A 15,776-nucleotide genomic window follows, 5' to 3' on the forward strand; every position below is an offset into this window, starting at 1 on the left:
TTTCCATTCCTCGCAAAGCTTCATACTTGATGTTTTCTTCTATTAGAGCCTCAAGTTGAGCTTCTCTAATTTGTGCGGTGAAGTTAGAATGGATAGTTATAGTTAATTCTCGTACTTGTCGGGGTTTATTATATTCTTTTTGGCTCAAGGCATCTGCAACCACGTTTTCCTTTCCAGGATGATAACGAATCTCACATTCGTAATCATTCAACAATTCGACCCATCTTCATTGTCTCATATTAATATCTTTTTGGTCAAATATGTGCTGGAGACTCTTGCGGTCGGTAAAAATATTACACTTAGTACCGTATAGGTAATGTCTCCGGATTTTTAGTGCAAAAACTATAGCTCCCAATTCAAGATCATGGGTAGTGTAATTATTCTCATGCACCTTAAGTTTTCGTGATGCATAGGCGATAACTTTTCCTCTTTGCATCAACACACATCCCAATCCTTGATTTGATGCGTCGCAGTACACGACGAAATCTTCTGTCCCGTCTGGAAGGGATAGGATTAAGGCACTACACAACATTTGCTTCAGTTTCTGAAAAGCAGCTTCTTGTGTGTCTTCCCAGTTGAACTTCGTATCCTTCTGGGCTAGTGTTGTAAGCGGCATGGCTATTTTGGAGAAATTCTCTACGAATCTGTTGTAATAGCCATCAAGTCCTAGAAACTAATGCACCTCTATTGGTGTCTTTGGAGCTTCCCAATTCCTGATTGCTTCAACTTTGGATGGGTCAACATGAATTCCTTCGTCGCTAAATACATGACCTAAAAATTGTACTTCTCTAATCCAAAACTCGCATTTGGAGAATTTAGCATACAACTTTTATTTTCATAGTAGCTCCAAGATTAATTGCAGGTGTTTACCATGTTCTTCCTTGGTTCGTGAATATATCAATATATCATCGATAAATACGATCGCAAATGTATCCAAGTATGGTTTGCAAACGCGATTCATGAGATCCATTAACACTGCTGGGGCGTTGGTCAATCCAAAAGACATAACTAACAACTCATAATGACCATAACGAGTTCTAAATGTTGTTTTTGGAATATCATCTTCTTGTACTCTGAGTTGATGGTATAATGATCTATGATCTATCTTTGAGTATTAGCTAGATCCTTGCAGTTGATCGAATAGATCATCAATTCTTGGAAGCGGATAATGATTCTTGATCGTTAGCTTGTTCAGCTCCCGATAATCAATACTCATTCGAAAGGATCCGTCCTTCTTCTTGACAAACAAGATTGGTGCTCCCTAAGATGAAAAAGTTGGTCTGATAAAGCCTTTGTCAAGAAGTTCTTGTAGTTGGCTAGATAATTCTTGCATTTCAGATGGAGCCAACCGATAAGGAGATTTCGCTACTGGTACTGCTCCTGGAATTAAGTCGATTCGAAACTCGACTTGTCGGATGGGAGGTATTCCAAGTAGATCTTTAGGAAATACGTCAGGGAAATCACATACTTGAGGTATGTCCTTGATTTCTTTTATCTTTCTTCTCTTATCTACAATGTGGTCTAAGAATGCGCTACATTTCTTATGTAGAAATTTCTGGGTCTTTGTACAAGAGATGACTTTGAGGTTCTTCCCAGATTTATCACCATAGATAATCAGGTCTTCGCCGTTTGGTAAGGGTAGTTGTATGGCTTTCTGATGACATAGAATTTCGGCGTGGTGTGAAGATAACCAATCCATGCCAATTATGACATCAAAACTATCGATAGGCATTGGCATGAGGTTGATGTGAAAAAGGTAGTTATTAAGAGTTAACAGACAATTTTCTAGGATTTCATGTATTCTCTCGGTTTGACCGTTAGAGATTTCTACTTCATAGATTTCTTTTAATATGCTATACTTATGACTTAACAATTGTCTAAATTTCGGAGTTATAAAACTTCGATCTGCTCTAGAGTCGAAGAGTATGCTAGCGTACAAATTATCTATGAGAAACGTACCAGATACAACTGAAGGGTCCTGGATAGCTTCTCCGCTTCCGATCACAAACGCCCTGCCACGTCCTATGCCTCCTTGACTCCTTAACTATGGACATTCTTTCTTGATATGTCCAACTTCCCCACACTCATAGCATTTTCTTCCTTCACCATGGCCTGTCCCATTATTGGTTTGTTGATTGATTGTTGCAGGTGTTGTGCTCCTGCAGTAACTAACGGTACGCCCCTTTTTCTTGCATTTCGTGCAAACAAAACACTCACCTGGGTCATGACGGTTGCAGTGGTTGCACCATGCAGACTTTGGTTAAGTAGGTACTGCTTTTGTGGCTGCGTAGTTGGTTGCCACTTCTTGTCTTTTCTCAGATGATTGTTTGGGATTCTTCTTATTAAAGTTGCGCTTGTTTGTTCTAACTTTGGGAGACTCAGCTCTTGAGACCACTTCCGTTCCTTGGATCTCTGTGAGGGTTAGCTGATGAGATATCCTCTTGGTGTTGTCATAAGTCGTAGGCTTTGATGCGATCACCATTCCTTTGATTTGCGATGCTAAACCCCATATATATCGCTCAGTCTTCTTATATTCAGGAGTTACAAGTGTTGGATACATTACTGCAAGGTCATTGAATCTAGCAGTATAAGATTTTATCTCTGAACCCTTAATGGTTAGGGTCCACAGTTCTTGTTCCAGCTTATGTATTTCCTCCCTAGGACAATACTCCTCTTCTAGCATTATTTTTAGCTCTTCCCATTTCATGGAATTTGCAGTATCAATCCCCATTATATTCACATGGCTATTCCACCATGTAAGTGCTGCATCAGCGAAAGTACATGCTGCAAATCGTACTTTACAATTGTCTGGACAAAAGCTTATTTGAAAGACGAACTCTGTCTTTTCTATCCACCTCGTCAAATTAACCACCTCTTCATTTCCATGAAAGATTTTTGGCCAACAATTCATAAAATCTTATTAGGTACATGTTCTAGCGGTCCCAAAATGGCCTTCATTTCTAATTCCATCACTTGTGAAATTAGATAGATCCACAACAATTCTTTGAGCTATGATTTCTTCAAGTTGCATTGTACTTATTGAGGGGTTTATTTCTGGCGGTGGTTGTGGTTGTTGTTGTGGTGCTGATGGTCGGTTAGGGTTTAGCCGATTACTCCTTCTAGGCATTTTGTTTTAGTTCCTATTATAAATAATAAGAATTTTTATGAGTTTTGTTGATCATTTAATACACGAGTACTAAATACTCTAGTTATTATTCACACCGTAAAATATAATAGATAGCATAATAATTACTATAATGTATGCTTCATATTATTACAAGTGGTTACATCAGTTTATTTAGGCATATAGGAGAAAAGTTTCTATAAACATTACAAAATTTGCAAGGTTTTCTACATCCTTGCTATAAGTTTTACTCTTCTTTCCTTAACTAGTCTGATTTTCTATATTTACACAACCACTAGTTTTAGCTTATCTACCAGAAACCCAAGTGATATCCCAACACGTCAGTGACATTAACCACTTGCTCTTCAAGTGCTTGAGTTCTCTGCTGAAGACCTCCTATGTGCTCCTCGTTTCTCGTGGTTTGATTGTATAGCTCTAACTCTGCTATCCTTGCATCGTGAGTAATCATATCGTTATAAGCGAAATTTATACGATGATGGACATCCATCACCGATTCCTGATCTCGTGTCCTTTGTCCTTCTAGTCTTCGCACTCTTCTAGGGAGATAGTAGCCCTCCTTTCGACAATTTCCATCTTATCTTCAATTTGCACACTTTTCTCAAACAATTGCGATAAGGCGTTCACTTCAGAAGAATGTGGGGGATGTGGTCAAGATGATTGACCAGTCTCATACATCTTAGCAGCTCTTTCTTCTGACACCCACCTATCGATGGTTTGGGCTATCCGTGCAGGTTCATCTTGAACTCTATGACTTCCTAAAGATGTCGCCTTCTGATTCTTCTTAATCTTTTTCCATATTGGTATGGATTTACATGCTGTGTGTTTCATCTTTGCTCCTCCTCGAACTTGATGATAAAGAGTGTTCAGTGGTGGTAGAGATGATGCCACCGATTTTGTCTCCTCCATTGGTTCGCTCTCTTCCATTGGTTCACTCTCTTTTCATTCATTGGAAGGTAAAGGTGCTCCATCGTCAAAAGGTATTGGATGAAAGGTGGTTGGAGTTACAGGGTAGTAAGGATCACCTACCATCATAGGGAATGAAAGTTCCTCTTCTTCATCTGTATCCTCGATGATTATCCACTCTCGTGAATCTGCCATGTCGGATTCCTATACATTTTGGATCACCAAGAGTTTAGTCTATCAAATATTTCTCCCAAATTAAATAGTGCATATGATCTGATCATAATAAAGTGTAGTTGCGCACCTACACCTAGTTGTGATAGGATCTATGCACACCCGGGTAAGGGTAACATGGTAGCCGATGCCCTGAGCCGTAGGACGGAGATCTTCCCAATACGAGATGTTTGTATGAGATTGTGAGTGATGACTCCGGTGTTCGACACCATTCGAGGGGCCTAGGCCGAGGCTGTGAGACCAAAAAACCAACAGAGGGAGCGAGTTGTCGGGCAGGTATCGGAGTTCGTTGCTGATAGTCGGGGACTTATGACATTTTAGGGTTAGATTTGGGTACCGTTTGTGGGCGGGACGCGTACCATTTTGATGGAAGAGGCACATCGATCGAAGTTCTCAGTCCATCCTGGGGCCACTATGATGTATCTGGACCTAAAGAAGGAGTATTGGTGGCCCTGTATGAAAAGGGATATTGCATGGTTCGTTGAGAGGTGCCTAACCTGTCGTCGGGTTAAGGCCGAGAACCAGAGACTGCATGGTAAGTTGCAGCCGTTAGCGGTTTCCGAGTGGAAGTGGGAACAGATTGCTATGGACTTTATCACCAAATTGCCAAGGACTGCGAGGGGTGTCGATACAATTTGGGTGATTATAAACCGGTTGACGAAGAGCGCTCACTTCCTTGTCATTAGCGAGAGCTCTTCTGCGGAGAAACTGGCAGAATTGTATGTGAGAGAGGTGGTCTCGCGGCATGGAGTTCTGATCTCGATTGTCTCGGATCGAGATGTGCATTTCACTTCCAGGTTCTGGAAAAATTTCACGAGGAGTTGGGTACGCGGTTGCATTTTAGTACCACATATCACCCACAGACTAACGGGCAGAGCAAGCGGATAATTCAAACACTCGAGGATATGCTCTGAGCATGTGTTTTGGATTTTGGCGGGAGTTGGGACACATATTTTCCCTTGGCAGAGTTTCCGTACAACAACAGCCATCATTCGAGCATTGGTATGCCACCCTTTGAGCTGTTGTATGGGAGAAGGTGTCGGACCCCCATTTGCTAGGGAGAGGTGGGGCAACGTGTAATGGGTAGTACGGAGATCGTGCTTCAGATGACAGAGCAGATACAGCAGGTCAAGCAAAGGTTGTTGTCCGTCCAGAGTCATCAGAAGAGATATGCGGACAGGCGTCGGTCCGAGCTCGAGTTTCAGGTCGGTGACTTCATACTCTTAAAGGTCTCTCCTTCGAAAGGAGTGATCCAATTTAGGAAGAGGGGCAAGTTGGGGCCTCGATATATTGGACCTTTCAGGGTAATCGCGAGGGTAGGAAGGGGTAGCCTATCGTTTGGAGCTACCTGCGGAGTTGGGTCAGATTCTCGACACTTTTCACGTGTCGCAGTTGAGAAAATGTACAACCGACGAGTCGGAAGTGGTACCATTAGAGGATATTCAGGTGGATGTAGGCTTGAACTATGTTGAGAGACCGGTGGCAATTAAGGATCGGAAGGTCAAAGTTCTGACGAACAAGGAATTGCCTCTGGTGCAAGTGCAGTGGCAATGTAGGAAGGGGTCAGAGCTGACTTGGGAGCTAGAACGTGAGATGCGTGAACAGCATCCAGAGTTTTTTGCAGAATGAGACTTCGAAGGCGAAGTCTGATTCTAGTGGAGGAGAATTGTAACATCCGGAATCCCAGGTATAATATTCTAATATTTTATTTTTGAAATTTGTGAAGGAAGTCGGTGAGTTGATGCTTAGACTCGCCGAGTAGGGTCGTGGTTGATCATCTGGGTTCGCGTTGGACTCGGCGAGTCCATGAGTGGACTCGGCGAGTCCATGCTCTTTAATAAAACCCTAATCCTCCGGGGTTGGAGCCTATTAAAGGGCACTCTTAGCCTTCCATTGCGGCTACCAGTCCCTTGAGAGCACCCTAAGTGAGATATATCGTTTGGGAGGAAGGAGAAACCATATTTGACCTTTCTATCTTTGGTTTAGCAAGAAGAAGGTGATCAAGAGCAAGAGGAGACTGAAGGAGGTGTGGTTCTAGTGGTTGTAGAGTTCAAAGACTTCAACTTGAGGTATTTATTCGGACCTTCTTCAGTTTTGGTACTGATACTTAGAGTTAGGGTTTTCTATCCACTTTTGAGGATGTTTAGGTGGAGCATTTGGTCCCTATCGAGTTTATGCTTTGGATCTGGACTCAAAGAGGTCCAGAGACCCTATCCCTTCGAGCTTTATGAGTTATCATGGGAGTTATGAGCTTAGGATGCCATTTTTAGGGCTAAATCCCCAAATGATACCATCAAGGTGATATATAAGTGTTAAGGTCTGGACTTTACGTGATTATTATGCATGGGAAGGACAGATCTATGGATTTGAAGAACAGATCTGACCTCAGGAGGTTAATGGAGTTTGTGCATGGCATATACTCACCGAGTTGTTCTTGAGACTCGGCGAGTTGAGTCGGGGTATCCCTGCGATTCTTACCTGGGGACTCGATGAGTAAAGGGAGGGACTCGACGTGTTAAACGGGACTAAAGAGTTCAGTGGACTCAGGTGGGCTCGCCGAGTTGCCTAAGTACACTCGCCGAGTCGGGTCAAAGTTTAACCGTTGACTATGGTTGAATTTTAGGGTTTGGTCAACAGCGAGGGCCTTTGAGCCAAAGGAGGGGTAAAATGGTCTTTTACCCTTCTGAGGGAGCTTAGAGAAAGTAGAGTCTAGTTCTGCGAGTTATATTTATGAGAGTATTACTTTATGTGTTTAGGCGGAGGCTAGATCGTATTTCTACCAAGTCAGTGATTTACCGGAACATCTGAGGTGAGTCTTCTCACTATACTGTACTTGGAAGGGTACCTATGTGTGACCAGAAGGTCTGGTATGCTATAGGATATATGCATTGTATGTGATTAGTTACCTGTTTTATATGTGTTATGTATGCTATGCTTGATATGGGCCGGAAGGCATTATGTTATGGGTCGGAAGGCATTATGAGGTAGACCGGAAGGTCGGGGAGTCATGGGCCGGAAGGTCGACACGGGTAGGACCGGAAGGTTTACTAGGTTGGGACGGAAGTCCCCTGAGACACATGGACCGGAAGGTCATGGCCTGGAAGAGCGTATGTGTGTAAGTGGTATATTGGGGAACTCACTAAGCATTTATGCCTACAGTTGTTGTGTTATGTGTTTGAGGTACTAGCGAGGACCGTAGGAAGGCGCCAGCGTGATTCATACACACCAGAGAAAGGATTTGATTTTTGTGATCTTGGGATACGATATGTTTTGATAATTATTTTTGGATATTTTTTGGAAATATTTTATGTGAAAATGGTTGTGACAAAAATAATATTTTTGTTTTCAAAAATTTCGTTGTTACACATTCGTTCATTCTAAAGTCCTTTGCTTCCAGAGTTATAGGACTTACACTAAATCCATAGCTGTCAATGCTCGTTCGTAAAGCACTAATTCCATAGCTACTGGGTACTAAATCCATAGCTACCAGTGTTTGTCTAATAGGTACTAAGTCCATAGCTACCAATTCCTAACAGGTAGTAAGTCCATAGCTACTAGTGTTTGTCCAATAGGCACTAAGTCCATAGTTGCAGATGTTATTTGTTAGGCACTAAGTCTATAGTTGTCAATGTTTACTCACATCATCTTTTATCTCTCATTATTCATCTACCCATCTCATACCCAACATACTTGTATATTTAGAATACGTATACAAATCAAATCATTTAAAACATGTATAAAAAAAGCGTTCATCCAGCATAGACAACAAGTATTCAGATAATCTGCACACATAGCACGTAGTTTATATAAAATACTTCATATCTATGTGTAAGATGAAAGTAACTATGTACTCACCTGAGAAGGTGGTGACTCGGTACTCGGACAGTGCTTCGTTTACTTTAAAATAATTTCCTTCAACGAAACCTAGTATTATTACCATTAGATTTTAGTCTAATATTTACCGTGACTAATTATTAGTCTTATTACTATTATTATATAAGCGTTTAAACAATAATTTTCAACCACTATGTACAGACAGGGGCCAGACATAAAACACCGGAGGGCAGGACCAGTTTGGCGTATAACACTTCTGAAATCCAACAACCCTATGCGGCCCTTTAAACCAGATTCCCCGTACCGCGAGTAGTTAAAAAGATATTACAACGATACTTATATAAGTCATAATAATAGCTCAAATATTTATTATAAATTTATAATAACAATACTAATTTTAAATATAAACTATATTTAAAATAGGGTAAATATAAGGCTCCCAATATTCAGCCTCTCCTCTATCCATTTAATATCCACCCCTAGATGAGTGATGTGATGTTTTTAATATATAACAAAAATATGAAAAAAAAAGTTAATACATCTCATTTTATATATAGGATTTTTTTTATATAAATATATGTGTAAAAACTAAATATTATGTAATTTTAAATATGTTAAAGAAAATATATTTTATCTTTTAATGTATATTAATTCAATAATAAATAACATTGTATTTAAATAAATTATAAATATTTTAAAGAAGTAATAAAAAACAAATCAACTAAAATATAAATAAACACGTTCATAAACCTATGTAAATTGATTTAATAAAAAAATATTATATAATTATAAATAATTATTAATAAATAATTATAAGTGAAATATGTTATAAGGGAAACTATAATGAAAATAAATTACTTACAAGGGGATTTTAGTTAGGATTTGGGTTCTGCAGGGTAGAAAGAGAAGTCGAATCACGAGGGACCAAAATGCTCGGGGATAATGAGAGAAAGACTCTTGAAATGGTGCAAGAAATATGAGAGCCCAAGGCTCTTATTTATACTAATTAAATTTTCAAAAACTACCCTCCATAATTAGTTAATGACCTTTTATTTATATAAACAACCAAACACCCATTTATAATACTATTTCAAATAGATTTAACGATATTTGTACTAAACTAATGTCGAAAGAACTCAACATTAGTCTTATAATGACCGCATTGTCGATACCTTTCTAATGATATATACATATGTATATATATGTGTACATATATATGATTTATACTTTATTTGAATACGTAAATATGCTATTATAATTTGTAACTCGCTCATACGAAATCCATTTTTGACGTTATTTATATCCACGCGTAGGTCGAGACGTACTTTACAACTTTCGTTTAGACTCTGTCGGGTAATTTTGAATTTATTTTTAAAGTTATATTTTTAACAGGCCGGGACAGGATTGGACCGTTAAAATCTCATTACTTCTTCATCCGATGTCCATTTCCATTTGTCTTTTTATCGTTACGCTACTAATAACAAGATCTTTGATTCTCGTTTAGGTTGTGTCGGCTAAAAACCGCTCGATCTAAAATTTGAATTTCGGGTTGTACATTGCTAATCCGAAACTTCGAAAAATCATAACTTCCTTATACGAAGTCAAATTTGGGTGTTCTTTTTATGGAAGCTTTCGGTTTAACGTATTCTTCGACTTTTGTTTAGATCTCTAAGGCTAAATCTCGCTCTATCATAAATTCACTATTTACGTTTCCCGGTATCGTGTCGGTTCCGTCGCCAAACTTCGACGAGTCATAACTTCTTCGTTATAACTCGGATATCGGCGGTCTTTATATGTACAAAAACCTTGTAACATATACTACAACTTGGTTAACATTATTTATTCTAAATAATATTTTGCCGAAAAGTCATTTTCGACACTTATTGCCTCTAAATTGACTAGCCCGGATCTACTGGCGTTACACATCATACTCACGAGTCCTCCACCACCATTTTACTTGAATTTAAATAGAATGAATCATTAACTCATACTTGGTGACTCGGATGCTACAAATTCTGTTACGGGCCATGACACCTCATTCCCTGGCCAGTTAGGAGCCTGTCGCGACGATCCTTTTGATTATTACCCTAGTCAACCTGGTAAGGCTACACATTCTTGGCATGTGCTCTTCTGTCGTCTCATGAGACTAAATTTTGCTTCATTAGTCGTGTCATGATGAACCAACATAGGGTACGTCAAAAATCTCCTAGTTAATTAATGATGGTGTAGCGCAATTAAGCATTATGTTCTAGACTATTAGTTACACGTGTTATCTTATTAACCGTTAGGTATTTATGATTATGCAGTTGTGATCGCTTTTCCGGGACATTTGCGGATCCTTGCAATATCTTCCATAAATACCTCCTTTCTTTTTATCTTGTTTATTTTTCTTCTTTGCCTGAGTTTAGTTTTTCTCAAAACGACCCTTTTTGTGAATATGGTTTCTTCCGTCGGTGTGACTCGCACACCAGAGTATGTTAATGGTCTTCGTGAGGAATACGACTTTCACCCGAAAGATATGGTCGTGATTCTTTTGTAATGAGCTTCATCTTTGGAGCCCCATCAGGGGAATTTCAGTGAATTTGTTAAAACCTTTGATGTTGGTTATCGACTTCTGACAACTAACTGTTTGGATGAAGTGTTGTGCAAGAATGGTGTTAACATCTACGAGCTTACTCCTAATGTAGTGACCAAGATTGTAGCATTCGAAGTGCTCTGTCGATCCTAACACTTTCTCCTAAATATTTGGGTGTTCAAAAACTACTTTCAGTTCTCCACTGTTGGTGACAAGTTCACTTTCTATGCATAGAAGAATGCTCATATTCATGTTCCTGATGGAAAAAGTAGCCCAAAAATTAGCAAAACCCATGGTTTTGGGTCGATGTTTCCCATGTCGGCGACCCTAACAATAGCACCAATCCATCTTTTGACAGCACCCCTATGATCTAGAGGTTGTTCGGATTTTTAACAACTTCACTGTTGTTCCTAAAGAGTTTCCTGGACACATTTTTGTTGGCGTTGCGATGAGTACCGATTGGTGTTGCCGCCAAGAAAAGCCCAAATTCTTTGTTGTCAATGGTGTTAAAATTCCTACCGTTACTCTTATCTTTATTTCCTTATCCACCCCCCCCCCCTTTTTTTTAAATGGTAATAACACCATATGAGAGGAACGAGTGTTGTGCTTTTTCGATGTGCTGACCAAGAGGTTCAAAAGGGATCTATAATTTTTCCATGTTTCTTGATATGACACTCTACCTATTCCCAGCTAGATGCCCTATCATCTGATATGCCACTATACGTTCCTTCCCTTGAACCTCCTACTTCTGACAATCCTAGAGGACCATAATACATGGAGGTCAATAAGGATAATATCTTAACTGGTGTTGTTTCTCATCGGTAGAGGAAGTCTAGGTGATTGAGTATCGAGTGTGTTGTTGGTAGTGTGGGAGGAACCTTTGTTGTTAAATGTTCTCGCAGGAGGAAACCTACAACCAACTTCATTGCCAAGTTGTTACCCTCTAGTGTTGACGAGATATGCATTCTTGATGATGACGTTGACCAGACTGAAGGAATGCGAAGGGAAAAGGAGCAGCCTGTTGTTTCTAAAGTACTAGTGATGAGCGCTCAGGATCAACCTCATGGAGTGGCCTATCAGAAATATCCACCTGCTTCGGAGATGTATGATTATGATGAGCTTATTGCTTGTCTACAAGGCAAGAATCAATGTTCCCAAAATGTTTTTCCACCAAGTGCAATCTTATTGAGGATTCCCATATTTCATATCAATATGTAGCAATAGATTTTTCTCGTCACTCTTTTGCCAATGGGTGTGTTTCTAAAATGGAGGCCTTTATGGATGAACAAACGGTTGATTTTCTAGAATTTACTTCTGCTCAAAGTGCATTTCTTCCTTTCTACTGGAGCTCGACGCATTAGGTGTAACACCATGACTTTTCAGCCAACATTTTTCTTTTACTTTTAACAAAATTTAATCAGAAAATGTTAGCGAAATTTTTATTAAGAAAACACTACCAGTGGTAATTGAAAATGTTTTACAAAAACCCTTCACAATTCAAAGTTGTAAAATTCATACCAAAACTAATACCAAACTAAATGTAAATGAAACATCACATCAACGGATATCATTACTTGTATCGACTTATAACTACTCAAAAGATCCCAACCTCACCAGGCCATCAAGGTCAAGCTACATGTAACTATGTTAAACCACAACAACAGGAAAGAAACAAGTATCAATGTAACATCCATAAACTTCATAAAAATTTAAAAAAATTTCAAACATCAAAAAGCCATTAGTTATTACAAAATGTTTTCAAAGTAGTTTCATATCAGAGAATCCCTGAATCAAAAGCATAGACTGTGAGGAGGTGCACGATCAAGACTTCGCCTTCCCACGATCATCCGAAGTACCTTAAACAAAATCTAAAACTGTAAGCCCGAAGCTTAGTGAGTTCCCCAAAAATACCAATGACATACAAACCAAAACAATATCATAACGAACATCATGCATATAGAGTCTTCAGTATGACTGGACCGCCCTCAGTGGGCCTTCAGTTTAACTGGCCCACTCTGAGAACCTTCAGCATGTCTGGTCCTCCCTACTGTGCCTTCAGCCACTCTGGACCGTTCTCCGGACCTTCAGTCTATCCGGGCCACCATGGGTCTGCTGGCCTAGAGCACAAAGCAGGACCGCCTCAACCCTCCTGCAAACACACAATCAGCATACAGATATCAAATGCTAGCTACCATGTACACACATTCCTACAGATCTAACACATCACTAATCATAGTATCATCCTATACACCAGGACACCAATCTAATGGATAACTAAACATAGCACCATCCTATATACCATGATACATATCTAATAGATCACTAAGCATATCATCATGTGATAACCAGGATAACAATCTAATATCAAATTATTTACCATTATTTAAATTCTTGAAATTAGGACAAAATTCAGTGATATTGGAGGATCCTTTCTTTGTGTTGCGGAATTGTTCCTGAAGTTGTAGCATACGTGACATTTTATTGTTAAGAAAAAACTCGGAGAGATTATCCCAAAGATCTTTCGCAGTGCAGTCATCACTGGAGATTATCTGTAAAAGACTTGCATCACAGGTGGTGTAAAACCATGATTTTATTCGAGAGTCAATGGAATGCCAATCTTCATCATCATCAGTTGTAGGTTTTGATTTACCAATGATATGCCCATATACTTTAGCACCTTTGCACATGTCCATAAAAATCTTGCGCCATAACTTATATCTGGAGCCATCCACAGAGAGCTTAAAGTTGAACTGTGAGTAGACATTAGTGAGAGCAAAAGCCAATTTCTTTGCAGAGGGTGTCGAGCCCATGGCAGCATAGGAATCAGTAGGTATGGACATTGTGAACCAATGAAAAAACCAAAAACAAAGCTAAAAAGAACAAAAAATTAATAGGATGGAAGTTTTACCAGGAAAAGGCGGAAACCAATGAGCCCAGTGATGCTGGATCTGAATTGTAGATAAGCAAGAACAACAACAACAAGAGGTAGGGACAGACACACAGTAGGTGCATCAACAGAAAAAAGACTGAAGACAAAACAAAACTTGCAACAAAGATAGTATTGTCGCAGAAGGCAGCGCAGAAGAACAGGAATGACCAGAGACGATTTCACCAGTAAAAAAAATCGTTACTGATGAGGGTAGAAGTGCCGATCGATTTAGGGTTGGCTTGATACCTTGTTTAGTATTGTGGAAACCCCCCGTTAGGGATGCATGTATTGATAACAATATAAATCGATACATATTTACATAAAAGCCCCCATACTATTCAGATGAATAAACAGAACAATATAATCTAACAATTATTATTATTATTATTATTATTATTATTATTATTATTATTAAATACAATAAAAAACTAATATCAGAAAACGTGGTGTTATAGTAATAGTAATTGAATAAGTCATGATATTCTTCACTTTCGGTTGTACATTAACACTACAATATTTCATTTCAAAAGGATTTTGAATTTATATATACATTGTAAAAAAATGAATATAAATAATATTAACAAAATCTATAACATCCAGTTTCGGGATGTTTATTATTCGGGGATAGTAGACCGTAATTTGATCAAGTAAATTTCTCTGACATCAATGGATAAAGTTTGGATCTTATTATATGTTGATAATATTGGTTAAAAGATTTAAGCCCCTTAATTGTGTAAAATGGAAAAAAAAAATGATATTTTGGACTTTTTGTATGTATTAATGAGTTAAGTTCTGTTGCATTAAGAAAAAAGTAATTAGATAGAAAGCTGGGGCTTGTTAATACATCCAGGTGCATATAAAGATCACTGGAAATGAATTTAGAATGAAGTAGTGATTGTTTGAAGTTGGAATGGAATCTATCAAATGTATCACCATGGCGCAGTCAGACGGTTACCACATCACAATGAGTTGTGCAGCCCAAGCCCATAAAATTAGGTTTTCATCTATATTTAGAGTATTTATCCTCATGTTTTAGGTCATTTACATCCTCCATCACACCAGAGAGCTTCTTGTGAACAAACCATAGCCTCCATATTGTTCCCTCTCAACCCCTTTCCAAGTTTTGAGCTTTTGGTGAAAAGAGTGTTGCTCTAGCTTAGATCTAGCATTTTCATATATTTATGTACTTGGGTGAGTCATAATATCATTTTGGTCCCCTTTATGGATACTCTTGGAGTTTGAGTGACTCCAGAGTTTGTTATGACACTTTTATGGTTATTGGACTACTGCTTAGTGATAAAAAGGACCAAGTGCGGGTTTTCTTGAGCCCTTAAAGAAAGATTTGATCTTTAGATAGCATAATAGACTTAGGGTTTAAGATCTTCCATTGTGGTGATATCTAATTGGATAAAGCTGGAAACTTTATCCATTAATCTCCTTGAGTGATTCTGATCTAAATTTATGAGCCTTTATATGTAAGGATTAAACACTTAATGAGGAGATGGATTCTGACTGGAAACATGGCACAATCAAGGGTGGTATGTGGTGTAGTTACACATTGTATTACATCTGTTTTGTGCTTTTGTGACCATGACGTCGTCAAGGGGTTTGGTCGCGCTGCAATGGTGAGTGATGGTTGACAGTTGACCGTTGACTTTTTGACCAGTTTGACTTTTGGTTATATTTTGATAGAATTGAGTATTTGACTAAGGATAAGTCTCGATATAATATTATGTAGCTTGTGTGAGTTGTTCTGTTGCTGAATTTGCTATGGAAATTGAATTTGCTTTGGAAGTTCTGCTGTTTAGCTCAATTAAGTTTTCTTTATTATACTTTATATTGTAGTATGTATCGTTTCTAGGATGGGATGTGTTTATATTATGGTACGCTATTAGTCAGGTACACTAGTTAGTTAGTTGCATGTGGTGTGGGATTTTATAAAATGGGATATCAATGCAACTAATTTTTGACCAGTATGTGAAAATGAGTATTTTCACCCTAGATAGAGCCAACATCAGGTCAAGGAAAAATCATGGACATAGACTTAAAGCCGAAATTTTAGGTACCGACGGATCCTAAATTCGACTCTGTGGTTTTTCTCGAACTTTTAAAAAACATGGACGGAATAGTGTAAATAATAAGTATCTTAGCTTACATAT

The 15,776-nt window shown here is 38.6% G+C and overlaps 1 protein-coding gene across 1 annotated transcript; it reads right to left on the reverse strand.

Annotated features, from left to right (window-relative positions):
- Positions 1–13,057: 13,057 nt before the first annotated feature.
- On the reverse strand, positions 13,058–13,528 carry LOC145029648 (uncharacterized). The gene has a single exon (XM_078978140.1). It carries the CDS (start codon positions 13,526–13,528, stop codon positions 13,058–13,060), a length of 471 nt encoding a protein of 156 aa, XP_078834266.1.
- Between the last annotated feature and the right edge of the window lie 2,248 nt (positions 13,529–15,776).

The sequence above is a fragment of the Lactuca saligna genome, chromosome 2 (assembly GCF_052625555.1).
Source record: "Lactuca saligna cultivar CGN05327 chromosome 2, ASM5262555v1, whole genome shotgun sequence".
NCBI classification, from domain to species: domain Eukaryota; kingdom Viridiplantae; phylum Streptophyta; class Magnoliopsida; order Asterales; family Asteraceae; genus Lactuca; species Lactuca saligna.

Excerpts from the sequence above, each read along its gene's own strand:
- LOC145029648 (XM_078978140.1), bottom strand. The coding sequence starts at position 13,528 with ATGTCCATACCTACTGATTCCTATGCTGCCATGGGCTCGACACCCTCT.